The 22,018-nt window shown below is 41.5% G+C and overlaps 1 protein-coding gene across 8 annotated transcripts in view; it reads left to right on the forward strand.

The window, feature by feature from the left end:
• DHX57 (DExH-box helicase 57) overlaps positions 1 to 22,018 on the forward strand; it is a 38,908-nt gene that overhangs the window by 838 nt on the left and 16,052 nt on the right. For 2 of the 8 annotated variants that reach the window (XR_006280401.1, XR_006280402.1), the window contains exons 1-14: positions 835 to 1,107; positions 1,886 to 2,091; positions 3,624 to 3,776; positions 4,769 to 4,942; positions 5,686 to 6,524; positions 8,113 to 8,294; positions 10,679 to 10,800; positions 11,095 to 11,290; positions 12,356 to 12,480; positions 13,891 to 14,024; positions 16,139 to 16,193; positions 18,514 to 18,719; positions 19,718 to 19,834; positions 20,278 to 20,374. Coding sequence is in view for 5 of the 8 variants with exons in the window: in XM_043512177.1 (XP_043368112.1) it covers positions 1,895 to 2,091; positions 3,624 to 3,776; positions 4,769 to 4,942; positions 5,686 to 6,524; positions 8,113 to 8,294; positions 10,679 to 10,800; positions 11,095 to 11,290; positions 12,356 to 12,480; positions 13,891 to 14,024; positions 16,139 to 16,193; positions 18,514 to 18,719; positions 19,718 to 19,834; positions 20,278 to 20,374 (2,597 nt within the window). In the remaining 3 variants the exon portion in view is untranslated. Of the gene's footprint in view, positions 1 to 834; positions 1,108 to 1,885; positions 2,092 to 3,623; positions 3,777 to 4,768; positions 4,943 to 5,685; positions 6,525 to 8,112; positions 8,295 to 10,678; positions 10,801 to 11,094; positions 11,291 to 12,355; positions 12,481 to 13,890; positions 14,025 to 16,138; positions 16,194 to 18,513; positions 18,720 to 19,717; positions 19,835 to 20,277; positions 20,375 to 22,018 lie in introns of those variants that run through there. The other 6 variants (XM_043512177.1, XR_006280400.1, XM_043512174.1 and 3 more) reach the window with 6 other exon arrangements.

Below are 22,018 nucleotides of genomic sequence, written 5' to 3' on the forward strand. Positions count from 1 at the left end.
CAGGGGGCGTTATGGGGGGGCCAGGTAGGGGGCGCTATGGGCGGGGTCGTGGTGGTGGGTGGGGGGGTCCCAAATGGGGCGGTGCTGTCACGGGGAGTGATTAAGTTGGTTTTATGGCTTGTGCTGGGTGTGCATTTCCCCCCTGCAAGGTGTCTTAACCCACTGATATGTCAGCCCCGACAGTGACCGTGACCAGCATCAGGCACCTTTGCTTGTACCCCGTGCTCCTGCTGGGGGCCCTGCTCAGGCTTCGTACCTCTCTAGCGCGGCCTTGCAGCGATGCTGCCCACCTACACCCTCCCTCCTCCACTCTGGAGGGGCAACAGCCTCTCTTTAGCTGAGATAGCGACTCGTTTCCTTTATAAAACTCTGTTGTAGAGTAAGACTGTGTCTGCACTACAGCTTATGTTGGCAAAACTTAGGCCGCTCGGTGCAAATCAGCCACCCCCCTGGAGTGCATGGCGCTATGTCGGCAGAAGAGCTGCTCTCACCGACATATAGCTTCTGCTGTTCACTGAGGTGGTTTTATTATGCCGATGGGAGAGCTCTCTTCCGTCAACATAGAGCATCTTCCCCAGATGTGCTGCATCGGTACAGTATAACATTGGTTTGGATAATTGCCAAGTAAAGAGTCTTTGTGATCGTGTATCATGGCAGTTGTCTTTGCCATTTTCTTTTTTAAAAACTGGCTTATTGAATTCCGTAATGAGAAAACATCCTGTAAAATCGGTGTTACAATGAACAGCTATTATTATAGGGTGTTAATTATGTTGGGATATGCAACAAAATACAGATGTTCCACACTTTGGTCTTCTGTCATAGGTTTTTAATGGCTTGTGTCCTGTAATGACAGGATTGAAGGTTGAGTGGTATGGTTAGACTCATGTCTTCTCCACTAGACTACAGTGCCTCATGCAGATTGCTTTAGATCTCTGTTTAGAGAATTGAGGTATGTTCCCAGAGGAGAGGACTCTACCCACAGATCTTTCCCTCCCATACAGAAGAGGTCCACAAACATGTCTGTGGCAACATCCTCCCAGATTCCAGAAGGCACTCAACAATATGGATATCTACTTAGGGCAGTGAGCAGGCTAAAGAAGAGCTGAGGTAGGGGAACATGCATCCTCATCCTTCCCAGCCCTGCAAACTTTAGGGTGGAAAAGTAATAAAGACTGGACACCTCTCCACAGTGGAGATCCCCTTTAAAGGTTGTGCCCTAGAAAGTTCCATGGTTGTGTCCCCATTAGAATTGTAGTGCGAAAAAGTGGGGCCAAAGCTGCCGAGGAGGCATGAGACTCCTTACAGAACGCTGTGGCCTCTCACTGATCCCCCTAAGATGAATGCAGTTCCATTGGGTCTGTGTATTTAAGCAGGGGTAATTCCTGATGAGCTCAGTTGGTGCAAACCCTGGCTTGCACTCATGAATGCTTAAGGGTCGGCACCGATGGACTCTGGCTGAATGGATGTGAATTCTAAGTCTCCATAGCTGGGCCACCTGTGATATCAGGCTAATAATACTTACCGACCTTTTTAAAGTTCTCTGAGATCTTCTGATGAAAAGAGGTAAACACGAAGCATTGTTACTAGACTCATTTTTCAGATGAAGAAACGAAAGCACCAACACTACAGCTACTTTGGCAAAAACCTGCTATCACAATAGACTAGAATAGCTTTTGTGTTAAATGCTTTTGTATTTTACAACAACTGTTGTAGAAGAGTACACTTGCTGCTTGGACATATGAATTAGACAAGGCATATTTTCTAACAGACCATTTGTTAACAATGCTCTTTATTGTACCATATAAATAAGAGTATGATGTGCACCAAGAAACATGGACTGTATTGCATAATTATAAGAATATTTGTTTAACCTTTTTTCCCCCCTTAGGAGAAAATGAGTTCAGCGGGGAAGAGAAGAGGAAGGCCGAATAGAGGCGGAGGACGAGGACGAGGCAGAAGTGGAGGAGGAGGAGGAAGAGACAGAGGACAATGTAACAAATCTCATGCTGGTGGAAATAAGAAAGGGTCAAGCAAAACTTGGGATGATGGGGATGACTTTTGCTGCTTTGAGGAGCTGCCAGTTGCATCCAGGTCATTATTATTCATTTTCTATGTGACTAAGATTTGTGGGACACTTCAAATCCCCTTTTTGAACACCTTCGAATGTTTGGAAATGTAAAGAGAATAGGCATTCTTATACTTGGGACAGTTTCCAGTTAACTTATTTTATATAATAAGAAACCTGGGTAAACAGCTTAGATTAAAGCACATACACATAGAATAACTTAAAAAGAAACACAGACAAATGCTCTTCAAATACTTTTTATGTGTTTATTTATTCTCTTTCAAGTTAGCGCCAGTGTAAAAGCCTCCCTTAACTTGTAAATCAGGGTCTGTATTTCTTGCAATTAAACAGGGGATTTTGTCACAGTTAAGCATGTTTGGATAGTTCTTGCTGCATTTTTTTAGACCATTGTTACCTGAGTAATTGTCGGTGTAGTTTTCATGCAGTTAGCCACTGAAGATAATGTTTCAGAAGAGAGTAAAGTGGAAATCCCTGAGTAGTTGTTATGCACGGTGAAATCATAGCCTAAATGGAGCTTTTAAAATGACCAGATTGGTGCTGAACTTTGCCTGTAATTGCTAGCTTTCAAGTCCCAGATGCTGGTTCTGGTCTGACCTTCAGGTGAGGGCGGAGCAAGTTAACCTGATTTCACACATGGGGGTAAGTGAGGTTTACAGAAATTAGTGAGCCATCAAATACATCTCAGCATAGAGTAGTGGGATGTCTCAGCAAATGCTTGTAAATTTTAAAGTCTTAAGGCTAGTTGAGAGAGGAGTTGGAAAAGCACAATAGGATTCAGGATCTCTGGCTCCAAACCCTGTGCTCAGTTCCCTGGGATTTACACACACTCTTCCTGCTGCTTTTGGCAGTGGCTTAGTGGCACTCTTTCTCTCTGGTACAACTTATTTTCACCACAGCTACAATGTAACACTAGTCTGGAGCAGTCTTCTTACTGGCAAATAACAATAGATGGTACAAATTCTAGAAAGAAGAGTGGACAGGCCTTATAATCAGCTTCCATTTAAAATGTAAATGTTGAAAAAGTGAATTTTCATGTTAAAATAAAAATCTAAACTTACAGGCAAAGAGTTCTGCTTTGCATATTGAATTACCAGTCCTTTAAAGTTAACTTCTCTTCCTCAAGTTTTACGCTTCCAAGTTTAAAGCAAATTTAATGCAAATGTATGATAGCTTTTGGTCTGCCAAAAAGTCTCGTATAATCTTAGTGTGCATGCATTATTGTCAGATTTTTTTTACACAATGTATTCTAGCCAATCTATACTTAAACATGCTTGGCTGTATTGTAACCACTGATGATTTTATCTAGCCAAATAACTTGAAAACACTAAGGATCTGACATAAGACCAAAAAAAGTGTATTTGTTGTTAAAGACCCTCCAACACATAAACAGAATCAAGTGTCCCATTATGCCTGTGTGTTGAAGGAGCCCTCACTTGAATTCTTCTGTTGGATTCTTGATGTTGGAATCCGATTAGTCTGTATAATTTCAGTTACATAAACATGGAATTTGTGTGTGGGTGTTCTTTTTAATTTTTAGATCAAGCTGCGTTATGAGAAGAGGAGGGCAAACCAAACAGAGACCTGAAACGAGGATGCCTCTGCAGACCATACATATGACATCTGAGAATCAGCAAAGGGTGAAAGAACTCCTCCGAGAACTGCAGGGACAAGTGTTGTCTGCTGGTTTCGAGTTAGTTTAAACAAACAAAACCATTCCTGGCTAGATCAGTTTTTTTACATGTGTACCTTTGCTTAGAGGAGAAATATTTTGCATGTGAAAGTCTCTAACCTTTTCCATCATTCACTGGGCACTGTTGTAATATGTAATGATGTGCCTTAAAGTTGAGAGCCAAAAAACGGCACAACTCATCTGTACTATATATTTCCATAGTTGCTATGTTGGAATAGGTTTCCTAAAAAAATGTCTTCCTTTCCGTTTGGCAAACTGGTGTGTAATATTACTGTTGCTATGAAGTAGCTACTGTGTTCCACACCAGAGATCATTACCTCATGGTGGCATTGTGTGGTGTCTGAAGTGCTTTGGGATTTCTTTAGATGAAAGGAACTATCCAAATGTAAATTGTTAGAAAATGTGCACCATTCTAATGCTTTTAAGCTCTCTGATTTATCACCACTTCCAAGAGTAAATGCTTGTTCCCTTATTTCTTGAAAGTTGACTTGAAGAGCAGAAAATGGCTTTGTTCCTTTTTCTTTTTGGTGGTGTTGTGCTTTATGAAATATAAAGAAGTCGTTATTTTTTATTAACTTTAGAATGATCAGGAATATCAAATTTGATCTTCCCTGTTTTGCTGATGGTCATTCTTGAAGGTTTTTGGTTTCTTTGCACTCCTGTAGCAGATCCATAGAAATACTTGACTTCTCTAGGAAATGTAGCCAGGATTCTTAAGTTGTGGAAAAGAATTATTTTAAAAAATCATCATTTCATATGTTTGCTGCGTACAATATTTTTGCTCTTGAAATTGCATTCTGCCAATTAATGGTGGCCGTAACTCAGTTATGTGTAATGTATAACATTTTAGCAGATAGGCTATTCTAAATAAAAGCAGCATGTTATTAAATTTTCCCTTTATTTGAAACACCATAATTTTGAAACACACACACACACACACACATCTAATTAAAATGTATAGTGCTATTATTGATTTGATATCTTTTTATCAGAATGGCTGCATCAGGTGAAGATGACGATGATGAACCTGATTATTCTGATGACATGCAGTGCTGGTCAGCAGATGAAGAGATTTCTGAAGTAACTACAAGGGTGGTTTCTGAACCAGATGAACACAAAATGGTGGAAAGTGAGGTGTCTTCATTTGCTGTGCATAAACTTTCCAGGTGATTCCGTTCACAATAAATAATACGCTTGCACTTCTGGAAACTGTACTTTAAGCCCTCAGTTTTGGTACTCTCATTGATTTTGGTGGAAGTTCTGCAGGCAGAGGGCTAAAGGAATCAGCCCTTTTGTGAATGCGCTTAAAATAACGCTTAAATAATTCCAGTCTTGCAGCAGTAGCTACGTTTGGTGGTTTCAGTTCTCTCTAAGAAACAGAAATAGATACTGTAAAATCAAATATTCAGGATAGTCAATGGAAATGGAAAGTATTTTTATTAAATTTTGGCAGTTCCGTAGGCAAATATCTAATATTTCTATACAACGTAGAATTCCTTTGTCATTATAGTTCACACAGGGTACCTTGTAAGCAGTCATCAGCTATTTTTTTGTAGGTGGAAGCTTTCTATCTCTAAGTAACTAAACTTTTTCTGAAGAGTTGACTTTGCACTGTATGGTTTAATAATCCTGTAGCTGTCGTGCTACTTTCTGAAATGTGGAAGGTTCACCGAATGGGTGAATCCATCATGGACTGGCTAAACAATGGACTTCTGTTTTCATAGTTGCCAGTCTGGCACCTCCCATGAACACTAAAATCTCTCAAAATATTTCAAACAAACTAGTAATGATGTCTGATTCCATATAATCTTATATTAAATCAGTTTAATTGAATAGATCTGCAGTTACTTCATATTTCATTGCTCTTTTGTCATTGCCTTTTGCAATTTTTTCCTCCATTCTGCTGTAGGTATGGCTTTGATAATGAGCGCTGTCGGACAATTCTAAGATCCTGCAATGGTAACATTGGGGCATCCCTGGAACACTTGCTGTTGCAGTGCTTTTCAGAAAAATACGGAGAGAGGATGCAAATCTCAGAAGCAGCTGTTCAGGCCAGTATAGAAGAATGCTTGGAACAAAGGCAAGAAGAGGCTTTTGCTCTCCATTCAATCTATGGAGAAAACTTTGTAGAAAGAATTAAAAACAGAGTTTGGACATTTGGATTGGAACTGGAGCACCTAACAAATAAAGTCAGCAAATCCAAACAAAGGGATAGTGCTGCCAAAGATGTGGAAAAACAGACTTTAAATAAAGTCTGTAAATTTTACCTTCAAGGGGGGTGCAAGTTTGGCTCAAGATGCAAATTCCAACATGAGACTCCTCCAAAGCACCTGCCAAGAACGTTACAGAATTCTGTGGATGATGCTCACCTCAGATCTAATGGCGATACCTCTCCTTTGTACGAACTTGAAATCAGATTTCCTGAGGATAACAAATACCCGTATCAGGCACCCATTGTGGCATTTTATTCCACCAATGAGAATCTACCTCTGGCTTATCGTTTACACATTGCTGAATTCCTCTATGGAAAGGCCTTGATGTCTGCAGAGGCTAATGAACCAGTTGTGTATTCTTTAATAACCTGTTTAGAGGATGAATCAGAAATAACTGAGTTACTTACTAATACTTACCACAAGTATAGTGTCCCTCCTATGTCCCTGCTGGCCATGCCCTCAACAAGAACCCATACAGACAGTCATAAACAAGCATTTCCAGATAGTTCACTTGTTTCAAATCGCATGTCAGAAGGTAAGGACAGTGTTATAAAAGCTTTTCTTTTGATGGTGGGAGTATGGTCTAGAGGCTAAAGCCAAGGTTGGGAGTGAAGTTCAGACTGCTTGTCCCAGTGCTTCTGTTACTGACCAATTTTGAAACATTTAAAAACTTTAAAAATTCCTAGGCAAAAAATAAAAAGATTTCATAAAGCTGGAGTTAAGGCTGAGCAGGTGTTTCACCCAGTCTTATAACATTCCTAATGATATCTCTCGTTTTGTAATATTGCTCCATACTGCTGGATGGATTACACAGGCAGTAACTATAAACAGAGAGAGTCGTGGGACCACATTATTGGTCACAGGAGTAGCAGCCGCTCTGTATACGTAAGGCCTCATGGAAATCCTGGATAATCTTTTGAAGATTCACGGCAGTGTCATGGGAAAGTATCGCTTTTTTTCACAGAATACACACGGCTGCTGAGTCCCTCTCAAACTGCTGGGACTTTTCCAGCAGCAGGGAGGCAGAAGCACTGGTCTCATGCACATAGTGCATAGCAGTGTCATGTTGGAGAGGCACTTTGGGGGCGAGCGGAGCAGCCTGTTGTCTGCTAGGCACACTAGCCAGCAGTGCTGCTGCTTGGAGTGTGTGCTACAAGCTGCACCGAGCACAAGGCTGGTGGGCACTGATGGCTGCTTCTGCCTCCCTGTATCCTCCTCCCGAGGCAGTGGTTATTCATGTTCCAAGCAGTGGCAGCGCTGGCTGCTGTGCCTCACATAAAACAGGCTACTGAATCTGTTCCTCTCTCCTCCCCTCCACAAACTGCATCAATTTTTTTTCAGGCAGCAGAGAAGTGGAAACAGGCATCTCTATGCACTGGTCTTGTGCTCAGTGTGGCTGTGTGTTCCAAGTGGTGGCAGCGTTGGCTGCTGTGCCTTGCATAAAACCAGATGCCAAGTCCCCGTATCCAGCCTGCTGTCCTTCCTCACCCCCACCCCCATTCTGCTGCTGCTGCATGCAGCAAGCTGCACTGAACACAAGACCAGTTTGTGCGGTTGCACCTTTCTGCATCCCTGCTGTTGGAAAAATTGCAGTGTAGATTTCTGCACAGTCTGAGATTGCAATGTGCACAGGGCTTTACCTACAAATAAAGACTATATTCCAGTCCCCTATCTTGAACTACTCATAACTTTCCAAAACTCACTTGTTGAGATGGAATGTTCCAGAGCTGGTCTCTTCTCTAAGGTGAACTTTCTTGGGAAAAAACTCCTACACCGTTTTTTTTTGAGTGCATGGACAGTGGCAATGTGACCTTCCCATTACATTTTAAAAACATCTAAAAATAAGATTACTCTTTTAAACAGCTCAAATGTAGATGTGGCTGAGTTTCGGAAATTGAATCTTAGTATGGATTTCAAATCAGTTTTTTTATGTTATAAAACATTTGCTTCTAGCTCTGGTAATGTTGGATCTTAAAACTTAGGGCCAACTGGTCACTTGGTGTAGTCCTGCTTTTTTTGGACTGTAGTGCAGGACTGAATATAGGAAATCCGAGGCCTCAAACCAGTGTGCGTCTCAATCTCTGCAGAGAGCTGAATGTTAAGATGCTTTTTTTTGTCTCAAGTAACAGAAGAGTCTGAGCCTGAGAATGATGAAGATGAGGAGGAAGAGGAGCCTGAAACAGTTATTGTGGAGAATGAGAGTTATGTGAACCTCAAGAAGAAGCTTTCCAGAAAATATGACATGCAGGCAAAGTCTGTGTATAATGAAAATGTTAAAATCTGCAAGCAATTCCAAATAAAGCAGGTACAGTGCAAAAAAAAAAAAAGATCCATTTGTATTCCAACTGTGATATTTATTTTAAATGAGAAACTGCCTCTCAGGCTATTCAGCTAAGTGCTAAATTAGTTATTTTGCTAGGAGATAAGATAACAGATTGTTTAGAACACTTTCACCTACAGTAGAACCTCAGAATTCTGAACACCTCGGGATTGAAGGTTGTTTGTAAATCTGAACAAAACATTATGGCTGTTCTTTCAAAAGTTTACAACTGAACATTGACTTAATACATTGACTTAAAACAATGACTTTGAAACTTTACTACGCAGAAGAAAAATGATGCTTTCCCTTAATTTTTTTAATAGTTTACGTTTAACACAGTACTGTACTGTATTTGCATCTTTTTTTCTTTTTCTTTCTATATTGCTGCCTGATTGTGTACTTCCGGTTCCAAATGAAGTGTGTGGTGATTGACTGTCAGTGCGTAACTCTGGTGTTCGTAACTCTGAGGTTCTACTATATTGTTAGAAAACAGATTAGACTTCTTTGTTGGATAACTGCATTCGCAGTTCTACAGCTAGGTTTATAAGAAATCAGTCCTCATACTTGAGAGCATAAACAAGAATAACATTTCCTGCTGTACTGTGTGTGTGCACAGTTAATTACACTGGAATTTTACACTGTTATTGTTTAACATTTGCAGTAGAATAGAGTCCAGTGGCCCCAACTGGTTTGGGCTGCGCTGTGCTATGTGCTGTGCAGACTTAAATGGTATGAAGAGCTGGTCCATGCCTCAGAGAGCTCAGAATCTTAAATAGCTTGAGTACTGAAGTATAATAATTTCCTTTTGAATTTTAATAAGGGGTGACTTGTTGAATTATACTGCTCCACAGGACTTCATAATGGGACTTCATAGTGTAGAAGCTTTGTTTTGCAACAGTTCTGTGCTTGTCTTTCAGAAAAGGAAAATCTGCTTAAATTGATTCTTCCCAGATGTCTGAATGACAGTGGCTCCTTATGACCTGAACTGTTTAGGAAGCCATAACTTATCTATTATCAGATTCTGTGTAGATCACGTTTTTGTTAGGACAGTGGTTCTCCAGTTCTTTAATTCCTTATACTTACAGTAGAGCTCTCCTCATGATCCTCTCCTTCCTGTTATCCCAGGCCTACACTGCTTGCCTCTCAAAATGCTCCATTCTGTGGATCACCGGAAGGTTCTGCCTGCAGCAGGTGATCCTCAGACCACAATTTGAGAACAACCATTTTAGACATTTGTAACACCATTGCAGGCAGTAAAAGCACTTGAATTTTCATGGATTTATGTTTCTAACTTTGCATTATTTAAAGAAGAGGATGATTTTCTTTGAAATCGAGGTAACATGGCAACCAGTATTCTAGTAAATTTTACTGCTTTAGCAATAGGTGTTGGCCAATATTGTAACTCGTACAGTTGCAGAAATGCTACTGTAGCCAATACACTGCATGTGAGAGTTTCTCTTTTGGAAATCCTTACAACTTACAATTCCTGTTAGGCAAAGTTAACAAATCTGTAAACTTCCCCGATAGAAAATGCATCATCAGAATTACAAGATAAAACCATGTACTATGGCAGAGTGCCTATGAGAGAACAGGAAGGAAGCACTATATATTTGGAGATAATGGAAGCTGAAGGTATTTAGCACATTTGAAAAATATGCCAGTTTGATTAAGAACTTAAATTTGATTAAAGAACTTAAACTTAAGGGTGCAATTTTCAAAAGTGCCTAAAGGGTACTTTGGGCCCCCCAGCTTGAAAATATTGGCCTAAGTTTCTAGCTTTTATTTGTAAAGATAAATCTTCCCGATATTGAAACTGAATATAAACTGAATGAATGAAGTTTTGTCTCTCTGCTCACAGCTTTGAAAGTTGCAAAATTTTGACCTTAATATTTTTATAAAAGAAATCTTAAATGCTGCAGGAATTGATGATTTGGGCCCCCATGCTCGCCACAGGAAGCTTTCCACTTACTATGAGAGTGTAAACTTTTTTAAGCCCTCTTTTTACTTAGTGCAGTTTAAGGAAAGATTACCTTACATAGCAACCGTTGCTAGATAAATTCAGGCTAAAAATAAGGTGCACATTTTTAACAGGGTAATTAACTTTTGGAACAACTAAGGGAAGTGGGTGATGCTCTATCACTTGAAGTCTTTAAATCAAAATTGGATGACTTGCTAAAAGGTATGCTCCTGCTCAGCCACAAAGTATGGATTTAATGCAGGAATTACTTGGTAAAATTCTATGGCCTGTGCTATGCAGGAGGTCAGAGTAGATGATCATAATGGTCCCTTCTCATCTGAACCTGTGAATCTAGGGCAGGATTTGAGGCGCGTAACCAAAGAGATCAATTTCTCTTAATTATGTATGTCAGTCTTCTAGGCATTTCCAGTCCATGTTGCAAGACAGACAGAATCTCCCTGCGTGGGAAGAAAGAGAAACCATTCTTGATTTGCTGACTAAGCATCAGGTGCTTGTTGTGAGTGGCATGACTGGGTAAGGATGCAATTTACACACACACACTTCTAGTATCAAACGATACATGGGAAGGCATATCTAAAGTTTAATTATACAGCCTGTGTTCTGGAATGATCAGGTGCTCGGGTGCATAATTCATTGATGTTAAATTACTGCAATCGTAGATTAATTTTGAATTATTAAGGAATTTCACATGAAGTATGACCCAAACTAATAAAAGCAAGGAAATACACATTGGAATTCAACCTCCTAACTCATTCTGACAAGACTTTTTTTTAAACGTTTTAATTATTTTTTTTTTTTGTCATGCAGATGTGGGAAAACCACTCAGATTCCTCAGTTTATTTTGGATGCTTCACTGAGGGGTCCTCCAAATAGGGTAGCCAATATCGTATGCACTCAGCCTCGCAGGATCTCTGCCATTTCTGTAGCTGAACGCGTAGCCAAGGAGAGAACAGAAAGAGTTGGGATTACTGTGGGATACCAGATCCGCTTAGAAAGTGTAAAGGTTTGTATGCTTTGCCTGTTTTTTCATCTAGTTCTTTTAAACTGTGTGTATTAGCTGTAAAAGGTGCAGATTGACTGTCCTGGAGATGTAATCCTTTATCCACAAGATTCATATAGTATGACCAGAGCAGTGTGAGCTTCCCCATGCTACCCTGCCATTTTGCCTCGAGCCACATTGTCAGGCACACCTTCTAGGATGAGACGTGGTAGTAGTAGTCTTAGTGTACGTTCATTGGATAGCCTCTCTGCAGAGGTGGCCAACAAAGAAATCAGTACTGATAGTGGGTTTTGTGACCTGAATACTTGTCCTCTGGAAACTGGACTTAAATCAACTTTCATTAGTCACCAAGCAGGAATCAAAGCCTAGCACTTCAGTCCTTAGTGATGTGGGCAGAATTTGAGCTAACTTCCTACTAGTATTATTCTGTGGGACATCCATTCCTCCTTTTCTAACATTTTTCTTGGATAAAGCAGACTTAGTATTTTAAAGCTATATCTGTCATTTGATTTCTCCTGTCATCCACATTTGGCAAGTTTTGCATCAATACAATTTGCAGAAGTAAAGTCAAATCTAAAATAAAGACTGTCAAAGATCTGAAGCTAAAAAGTTGATTGAGCAAAATCTAAAGTAAGTTTTGAGTGAAAAACAAAACAGATCAGTTTACAATTGTTTTGCAAAGGGTTTGAATGATTCTATAAACCTTCATTAGTCAATCAAATAAAGATCAGAAACACAGATAGCCAGCCCTCTTCCTCCAGAGCCAGTCTCATCTCCATTACAATAGCTCTCACCTTCATTGATGGCAGGAAAGAATTAGATGAGATAGTTTAGATATGTCATTGTCCTCTTGCAAAACATCTCTGTGATAAGAACCAGATAACTGCATTTAAGTTGAATTAAGGGTAAAGTGGGAGGAAAAATTGCTTGCTCCTGCTTGAAGCAAGAAATGTTCACGTTGGACATGAGTGCCATATGTCAACATGCTCTCACTAGACTTTGTATTAGGAAAGCTGTTAAACTTTTAAAATTCCACTGAATGTTTTGTATCCTTGCTTACTGTTCCAGTCACTAGCTACCAGATTGTTGTACTGCACTACTGGAGTGCTGCTGAGAAGATTAGAAGGAGACATGACTTTACAGGGAATCACCCATGTTATTGTTGATGAAGTTCATGAAAGAACAGAAGAGAGGTAAATAATTCCTTATTCCATACCTGAAAAGCAAATACATGAAGGTGAGCACTGAGATGACTGAGTAACAAACTACTAAAGTCAAATAGCTTCCATCCAGTGTGATGGGCTACTGGCAGTACTCTGCCTGCACGGCCATATGGAAAGTCTGGTTATTGCTCCTGGTCTCTTTCTCCCTGGAGACTAAGGGATTTGTTTGTGCTGTGGCAGCTCCTTGAGGAGAAGTCACATAGATCAACTCTCACGCTTTCAGTCACCCATCACAGTTGCAGTCGCATTTTAAGGAAAGTTTTAGGATGGGACAGGAGGGACAATGGAGGTGGGTTCTTTAGGTCACTATCTCTTCCCTATTTCAGCTTGCTGTCCCCCAGCTACCCTAATTCTCCACATGCTGCCTCTGGAAGCCCTAAAGACCCCTCCCATCCCAAGTAGAACACCCCAAATGGGCTCACCCACACTTCTGGGCTTTCCCAGTCCAGAATTTCCTAATTCTTCCCCCTGTCCTAATCCAACCTCTCCCAAACACACCCCTTTTACCAGCTGGGGCTCCAGAAGGGTCTAGGCCTGTTGGTAGCTCTAAAACCAGAGAAGAAGGGATGGGGGGCACTTCTTAAGGTCCTCCATGCAAGACGCTTTTAGTACTACCTGGCCAGCTGCAGCTATGTGGACGGTCACTGGGCAAGTTTAAAAGCATTGGTTGTCCCCTGGGAAGCTCTGTACGTCCTGGATCCTGCCTGCCTGCAACCACTGCTCTCCCTACAACATACTGACACTCCTGTAGTCATTGGAGATGCTCGAGCCTCTTCATTATAAAAGAGAGGGGGCTGCTGGCAAGGGCGTTCCTTGGGGGGGTCCACAGGATTGGACATCCCTCCCTTCCACTCGGCTTTCCCCCAGTTCACAAACCAGCTGCACTTGATGACCACCTAGGCCTCCTGCAAAAGCCATGTACTTGACATGTTTTTTGGTGAAGGTGGTGGGAATGCTCCTATGGGGAGAGGGGTGGAAAGGGGTTGTCTGCTGCTTTGATTTACTGGCTGGCTGAGTTAATTTATGTGTGTGGGTTATTTAATACTGTTGGGTAGCGGTTACTATATTATCAGCAGCTTAATTAGCGGTTAGGGCACCAAGAGCTTGTATTGCTTAAATCTAAGAAAATATACTAAGGAATCCAGACACTCTGGAAAGGGACAGCCAAAAAGTAGGTAATTGTAACCCAAGGTCACTTATAGTAAATTACCAAATTCCTAGCTAAAGGCCATTACCAGAGAGGCACTATTGTGAGTGTAGCTTGACATGGTGTTATTGCCACGCTGGTGGAGACCCCAGGAAAGGGAGCAGACTAGAGAGAGAAGAGATTTGGAAATTAACACTGAAGAAATTCAGATGTCTTTTGCTTGTTTTCTTCAGTGACTTCTTGCTGCTGGTTTTGAAGGATATTATGTTTCAGAGGCCAGACCTGCGTATTATACTAATGAGTGCCACCTTGAATGCAGAGCTTTTCTCTCAGTACTTTAACTCCTGTCCAGTTATTAACATACCAGGTGAAGAACGGTTATTTTTTTATTATACATTACGAGTTATTTTACCAGCTTGGTTTCAGCTTAGTTGAGAAATTTTATAATGAAGTGGGGAGTGTTTCTCTGTTAGTGTATGTTACAATGTTACCTATGAACAATAGCACTGTTTAACTTAGGGATAGAGGTTGCAAACAATGTCTGGTTTAGGGGTAAGTGTGTCAGGCTGAGGATTTCCCAGTCCTTGGCAGCGATCGTACCACAGGCTATAAAGGGCAGCCTATGCATGAGCCTAAAGAATAAATGTACAATTCATTTATTTTTACTTTATAAAACTGCAAGTCTGTTTGCCTACAAGAATCTGTCCATCAAATAATGTACCATTACATATAGTTTGGCATAAGACCCACTTACAAATATGTAACATCAATATATTTTATGATGTTTGAGAAATATCATTGTCTTCTATTGACATGAGCTCCATGCTATTTTTTTTGTTCATTTTCTATCTATTAGCTAGGCATCTCCAGCATGAGGCTTTCCCCCCACCAGATAGTTTCCGTTTGGCTCTCTTCCAGAAGCTACAGTAGAGTTCTTGCAGGCAAGAGGAGTTCAGGACATATAACACTGGTCTTAGGCTGCTGTCGTACCTATGTGCATTCATGAAGCCTTATTTTGTCTCTAAAAATGTCCCTCTTTCTTGGTTAGATCTCATGTCCTCCAAAGTCCTATTAACACTGCTGCTTTATGGCAGCAGGGATTGCTGCTTAGTGCAACACCAAGAGTACCTTCCTTTCTTAGGAACAGTATGCTGCATACATGCCCATACCCTCAGCCACTGCCTTGACAGTAGATCAAATACGAAGATGGGGGTTTAGTTGCAGGGTTCACTAAATTCATTTAAAATATAAAGAATAGTTACCATTAAAATGCTTTGCTGCTATTTTTTTTAACTGAATTTGGTAAACAAGGAATTCATCTTTTTAGTTGGAGCCTTTTTTGAAGATGACTTGCTCCTTTACCAGATGATATTCCCCCGTAAACACAGGGCCTGGATGAAGAGCAGGTGTTTGCAGCTAAACCCAGATAAAGCAGAGGTGATAGTATTGGACATGTTTCAAAGAGTTACATTATGCCTTATTGCCACTCTCAGTAGTGGGTGTCTGCCCAATTGTCCATGATTTACATCTTATTGTCCTCTTGGGCTCCCCATTAAGACTGGATATTTAGTTAGCAATAGCAGCACAAAATGCCTTTTATCCCCTTTGGCTGGCCAGGAGATATTGTCTCATTCTGCCAGATGCAGACTCAGTCACAGATGTGATCTTTAGTATTGCAACATATTTATATATGAGAATGAAACCATAGCTACTAAAACTCCAGCTGGTGCAACACACAGCAACCCACCTGCTGACTAACCCAGGTCATTGGCTATCCATCAAATATCAGATCAAGTTTAAGGTGCTGGTCATGATCCTCAAAACTCAGTGTGCTGTGCCTGAGTTATTTCAGAGACAGCCTGACCTTGCTGCAGTCCTCAGAATGATGGAATTTTCTATGACAAGGAGACCTGGAGACACAGCCTTCTTGACGGTTGCCCTACAGCTCTGGAACTCCCACAAGAGCCAAGAAAGGCAAGAAACTTTATCTGCAAGACCCAGCTCTTTGACATAGCTTCCGCAAAACAGGAAAAAACAATCCCTTTCGTTCTGGTAAATGGGGAGACGATCAAGTATCCAGGTGTATGTGTAGGCCCCCATTTGGATGTATGCATGTTTATACAATGCTCAGATATCGCGTTGAGTGTGATATAAATACCTAACTAGATGGAAATACATTGCTTCCTATAATTCTAATACTGCACCAAATTACCTCGCTTCAGGAATCCTCTTTGTGTAAACTGAGTGAATGCCAGCTGTGTTCTTGAAAAACGTCAGCCATTTGTTCTGGACTGAGTTATGTAACCAATTGTAGTATAGTTCTAAAAGAATCTCCATAGTGCTGTTAAGTTCTCGAAGGTGGGACAAGGGGTAAAGTGGTGACACACAGTGTGAGAAATTGTAAATGCTATCCCTCTCCTGACCTCCATTCCTGAAATTATAGCTCGCATTTTGCTTTAACAGTCTAATTTTTTTCTTTAGGTCGGACATTTCCTGTGGATCAGTTTTTTCTGGAAGATGTAATTGCAGTGACAAGGTATGAAATCATTGACAGCATTCTCACAAATAACTGCCCTTTGGAATAGTTCCATTGTTGTATGCAACATAGTTCTAGCTGTGTCGGTCCCAGGATATTAGAGAGACTAGGTAGGTGAGGCAGTATCTTTTATTGGGCCAACTTCTCTTGGTGAGAGCGTTTTTGTGCCCCACAGAGCTCTTCTTCAAACCTGGGAAAGGTATTCCAAACATCACAGCTACATGCAAGTTGGAATAGATTGTTTAGCATAAGTAGTTAGGACATATTCTAAAGGACCATTCAAGCTTTACAATATGTGCTAACTACTTACGCTAAGAGTGATGTAACATTCCCAGCACTCCTACCTGCTCCTAGAAGGAGTGACAGAAAAGAGAAGTCAGGGCTATGATAAGCCACTAATATTCTTCATACAATTTGTAAGGCATGCAGGTACCATGGTAATGGGCAAGGCATAATACCTTGAAAGCAAAAAGAAAAGGAGTACTTGTGGCACCTTAGAGACTAACAAATTTATTAGAGCATAAGCTTTCGTGAGCTGCAGCTCACTTCATCGGATGCATTTGGTGGAAAAAACAGAGGGGAGATTGATATACACACACAGAGAACATGAAACAATGGGTTTATCATACACACTGTAAGGAGAATTTCCATCAACAATTTCCATCCCACCATCAACCTCAGCCTGGACCAGTCCACACAAGAGATCCACTTCCTGGACACTACAGTGCTAATAAGCGATGGTCACATAAACACCACCCTATATCGGAAACCTACTGACCGCTATTCCTACCTACATGCCTCTAGCTTTCATCCAGATCATACCACACGATCCATTGTCTACAGCCAAGCGCTACGATATAACCGCATTTGCTCCAACCCCTCAGACAGAGACAAACACCTACAAGATCTCTATCATGCATTCCTACAACTACAATACCCACCTGCTGAAGTGAAGAAACAGATTGACAGAGCCAGAAGAGTACCCAGAAGTCACCTACTACAGGACAGGCCCAACAAAGAAAACAACAGAACGCCACTAGCCATCACCTTCAGCCCCCAACTAAAACCTCTCCAACGCATCATCAAGGATCTACAACCTATCCTGAAGGATGACCCATCACTCTCACAGATCTTGGGAGACAGACCAGTCCTTGCTTACAGACAGCCCCCCAATCTGAAGCAAATACTCACCAGCAACCACACACCACACAACAGAACCACCAACCCAGGAACCTATCCTTGCAACAAAGCCCGTTGCCAACTCTGTCCACATATCTATTCAGGGGACACCATCATAGGGCCTAATCACATCAGCCACACTATCAGAGGCTCGTTCACCTGCGCATCTACCAATGTGATATATGCCATCATGTGCCAGCAATGCCCCTCTGCCATGTACATTGGTCAAACTGGACAGTCTCTACGTAAAAGAATGAATGGACACAAATCAGACGTCCAGAATTATAACATTCAAAAACCAGTTGGAGAACACTTTAATCTCTCTGGTCACTCAATTACAGACCTAAGAGTGGCTATCCTTCAACAAAAAAGCTTCAAAACCAGACTCCAAGGAGAGACTGCTGAATTAGAATTCATTTGCAAACTGGATACAATTAACTTAGGCTTGAATAGAGACTGGGAATGGATGAGTCATTATACAAAGTAAAACTATTTCCCCATGGTATTTCTCCCCCCCACCCCACCCCCCACTGTACCTCAGATATTCTTGTTAACTGCTGGAAATAGCCTACCTTGCTTGTCACCATGAAAGGTTTTCCTCCTTTCCCCCCCACTGCTGCTGGTGATGGCTTATCTTAAGTGATCACTCTCCTTACAGTAAAAAGAAAAGGAGTACTTGTGGCACCTTAGAGACTAACAAATTTATTAGAGCATAAGCTTTCGTGAGCTACAGCTCGTGAGCTGTAGCTCACGAAAGCTTATGCTCTAATAAATTTGTTAGTCTCTAAGGTGCCACAAGTACTCCTTTTCTTTTTGCGAATACAGATTAACACGGCTGCTACTCTGAAACCTCTCCTTACAGTGTGTATGATAAACCCATTGTTTCATGTTCTCTGTGTGTGTATATCAATCTCCCCTCTGTTTTTTCCACCAAATGCATCCGATGAAGTGAGCTGTAGCTCACGAAAGCTTATGCTCTAATAAATTTGTTAGTCTCTAAGGTGCCACAAGTACTCCTTTTCTTTTTGCGAATACAGACTAACACGGCTGCTACTCTGAAACCTACCTTGAAAGCTTAATTTAAAGGGTAGGCTGTACAAACTGCTTTGCCTATGACTGAATTCTCTCTGGTTATGTTCAGGTATGTCTTAGAGGATGGTAGTCCGTACATGAACAACACGAAGCGAGGTCCAGAAGAGAAACTTAAAGCAAGACGCAAGAGAACGGCATTAGAAGAAGTAGAGGAAGATCTAAGATGTGCTCACCTCCTAGAGGATAACACTACTGTCAAGGATTCAGTCCCAGACCAGCAATTAACATTTAAACAGCTCCTGATACGATACAAAGGTAATCTCTCTCTCTCTCATCCCTAAAAGCATATTTACACACCCAGCTGGTACTCTTGAATGTGTTGTAAAGTATACTACATGCATTTTCATAATTTGAGGCTTCATGGTTCAGAAAACCTGACCTATGAAGAAAGGTTTAAAAAAAAAAAAACGGGACATGTTTAGTCTTGAGAGAAGAAGGCTTGTGGGCAACTCTATAAAAATATTCAAATATATGAAGGGCTGTTGTTAAAGATGACGGTGATCAACTGTTCTCCATGTCCACTGATGGCAGGATAAGAGGTAATTGTCTTTATCTGCAGCAAGGGAGATTTAGGTTCGATAGATGGACTCCACTGGGGTGTATATTGACTTGCAAAATAGTGACCCAATAAGGCTGCATCGTGTTATCCGCTCCGCCTTCTTTTCATTGTAATCCTTCATGTACAGCTCTGGGGTTGCATCTTCTGGTGGGGGTGGGGAAGATTTTAGTAGCTCAAAAGAGTAAGGGGCTTTTGGGGTCTGTTGAATTTAAGAAATGAAATACTGGGAGGAGGCAGGACAGAGTTTGTGCGCGGTGTCCAGGAGACCTCTGGTGTCAGTCTTGGGCTGCCCCCATGGCATTCCCAACTCCTGCCTGGTACTAGTGTGAGTGAGCAGTGCTGGGCTGGCACCAATGTGGTTATTCATGGGATGTGGCACACAGGGAGTGTGGTGCATTGGGAGTATATGAGACCCAATAGGGGGTGAGTGAGAAGAGAGGAGAGCAGGAGGAGTGGTAGAGTTAATAAGGAGAAGTCAAGGGGAGGAATGAATGAAGAGAGAGACTGTGAATGGGGGAGAGCGGGGCAGACTGCACTCAGAGGTATTACACTTACTGTACCCTTCAGCCATATCTACAGGGATGCAAGATCCTGCTTGATGAAAGGCTGCTGATCCTCTGTATGGCCATTTTCTCGGTTAACTGTGTAGTGTATGCTCTTTTATGAGACACCAACTCACCAATTTCTCTTTCAGGGGTTAGTAAATCAGTGCTAAAAACGATGGCTGCCATGGATTTAGACAAAGTTAATCTGGAATTAATAGAGTCCCTGCTGGAGTGGATAGTCGGTGGGAAACACTCATACCCACCAGGTAACCTGACTGTCCATTGTGGGTTGTATAACAGGGAATACATGTAACAGTTATGTGTTTGTGTAGATTGTGCCAAGCTGACGCTTTCATCCAAAACATAATTTCCATAACTTACGATTTTATCCTAGGACATTTGAGTCTTTTGGAGTAGGGAGGCCCCTAATTTCTATGGGGATGGGCAGATGGGTACACTGGGCCAGCACAAAAACTATAACAAAGCAATGTACCTTTGACAGTATGCTGACGTCTTTATCTGTCTTGTCTGGTTAGATTGTAAATTTTTTGGGATGGGGTCATTGCTGCTTTTGAGTTTATATGGCACGTAGCAAAAGGGAGCTCCAGTTTTGACTGGGGCCTTTGTGCACTGCAGTAATATCGAAGTGTAATAGTGCATTTTAGCTGAACTCTTCTATTGACTCTTTTCTTTCCCCCTATATGTACAGGTGCTGTACTGATATTTTTGCCTGGTCTAGCAGAAATTAAGATGCTTTATGAACAGCTACAGTCTAATGCCCTTTTCAATAATAGACACAGTAAACGGTAAGTCGAGTGTCCCAAAACGGTTAGTGTGTTGAAGTTAAATTAAGGGTAAAGAAACCAATTTTAAAAAAAAATTACCTTCTACTCAAACTCTGATACCTGTCTCCAGTTACAAGTGCAGATTACTTACTGTTTGAGACAGCTGGTGATGGAGAAGACTTAGATGCCATAATCTCCATTTCTGTTCCATTTGAAAAGTTAGCACAGTGGCTCAACCATCACGCACTTAGCACATTTGCAATGTAAGTTCTAGTCCCGTTTCCTCTAATTGGGGAAGGGAAAGTTGCAGTTTTGGTGACCAAGGTAAATATAACTTTAAAATTTTGGGAGGCAGTCAGATACCACAGTAATTGTTGGGTAAGAACCTAGATAGTCTTTATGTGCTATTTGCTGTGGGTCTTCACACACTAGCTAAGTCGATCCAATGGAAGGCTGAAAAACGTAGAGTCTAACTTTATCTTTTACCCGGTTTTGCACTTCAAAAACATCTGCATTTTTAGCGCTGTGAAGTATTGGGTATTTCTAAGGTAAAACATTCTAAATTTTGTGGGAATGATGAGAGAGAAAATCAAGAGTTAGGAAAAATAAGCTAATACTTGGAGGGAAGCTGTCCCATGCATATTTAGATTACGATCTAAACATTGCATTTAAATAAGAAGTAATTCTCCTGGTTAAATTGAGTGACCTTAGCCTGATGTGTTGTGGTGACCAAATTTGTCAGTGGAATAGAGTGACACCCACAGAATGATTTGTGTAAATCTGGTGGCAGCCCTGATTGTGCATACTGTTTTAATTTCAATCTTTCAAAAAGCACCTAGCTAAGCCCTTGGCCAGTGATAGCGAATCATAGACACATGTGTTAGGCATGCAGACCCTATCACTACCAGGCTCCTTAAGCTTTCTGGTGAGTAAATAGGGAAGGGGCTTATGGGGATAGAAAGACAGCAGAATCCTAGAAGGCAGAAATCTTGGCAGAATCCCTCACCGGCTTTGGGGAAAGACGGTGGGCTCCCACTTAGCTGCTCAGAAGAGCTCTGCTCTCAGGACCTTTCAGCAGAGACCGCAACCCAGCTCCAGCTCTGAAACCCAGTCCCCCCCGAGAATGTCCTCTCCCCCCTTTCCCTCCGAGAATATTTTAAAGGCCTGCTCCCTGTGGCCAGTGCAAGGTGGGGTACTGAACCCTATCACAGCGCCACTTAAGAGACCGGATCTGTTCAGTCTAAGGGCTGATGGAACTATGGAGAGAATCAAGAAAACCAAGGTTGCTGTTAGACTCTTAAGGAGTGGGTCTCGTTTTCTTTGCTCCTTCGAGCTCCAGGCTCACTTCTATGTCAGCAGCCAAATCCAGTTACTGGATATTTGCAAGTAAACTCTGTGCGCTGCATTCTGCCTGGTGATTATATTCACCAGAAGAGCTAACCGTGAAACATAGCGAGGAACATGTCTATCCCACAATCCATGGCCCTTGGCGTCCCCATTCTGACGTTGTGGCAGGGCATTCCAGTGTTGGGACAGGGGACATGGGCTGCACATGGGCTCCATTCTGAGAATGGCAATGTACAACCTACAATACTCTGGGCTAAAGTTGTGTGAATAGGCAGTTGTTGGGAGGAAGAAAGGTTGGCAAAGATAAGCATGCGCTCA

This window comes from Dermochelys coriacea, chromosome 3 (genome assembly GCF_009764565.3).
Source record: "Dermochelys coriacea isolate rDerCor1 chromosome 3, rDerCor1.pri.v4, whole genome shotgun sequence".
Classification (NCBI taxonomy): domain Eukaryota; kingdom Metazoa; phylum Chordata; order Testudines; family Dermochelyidae; genus Dermochelys; species Dermochelys coriacea.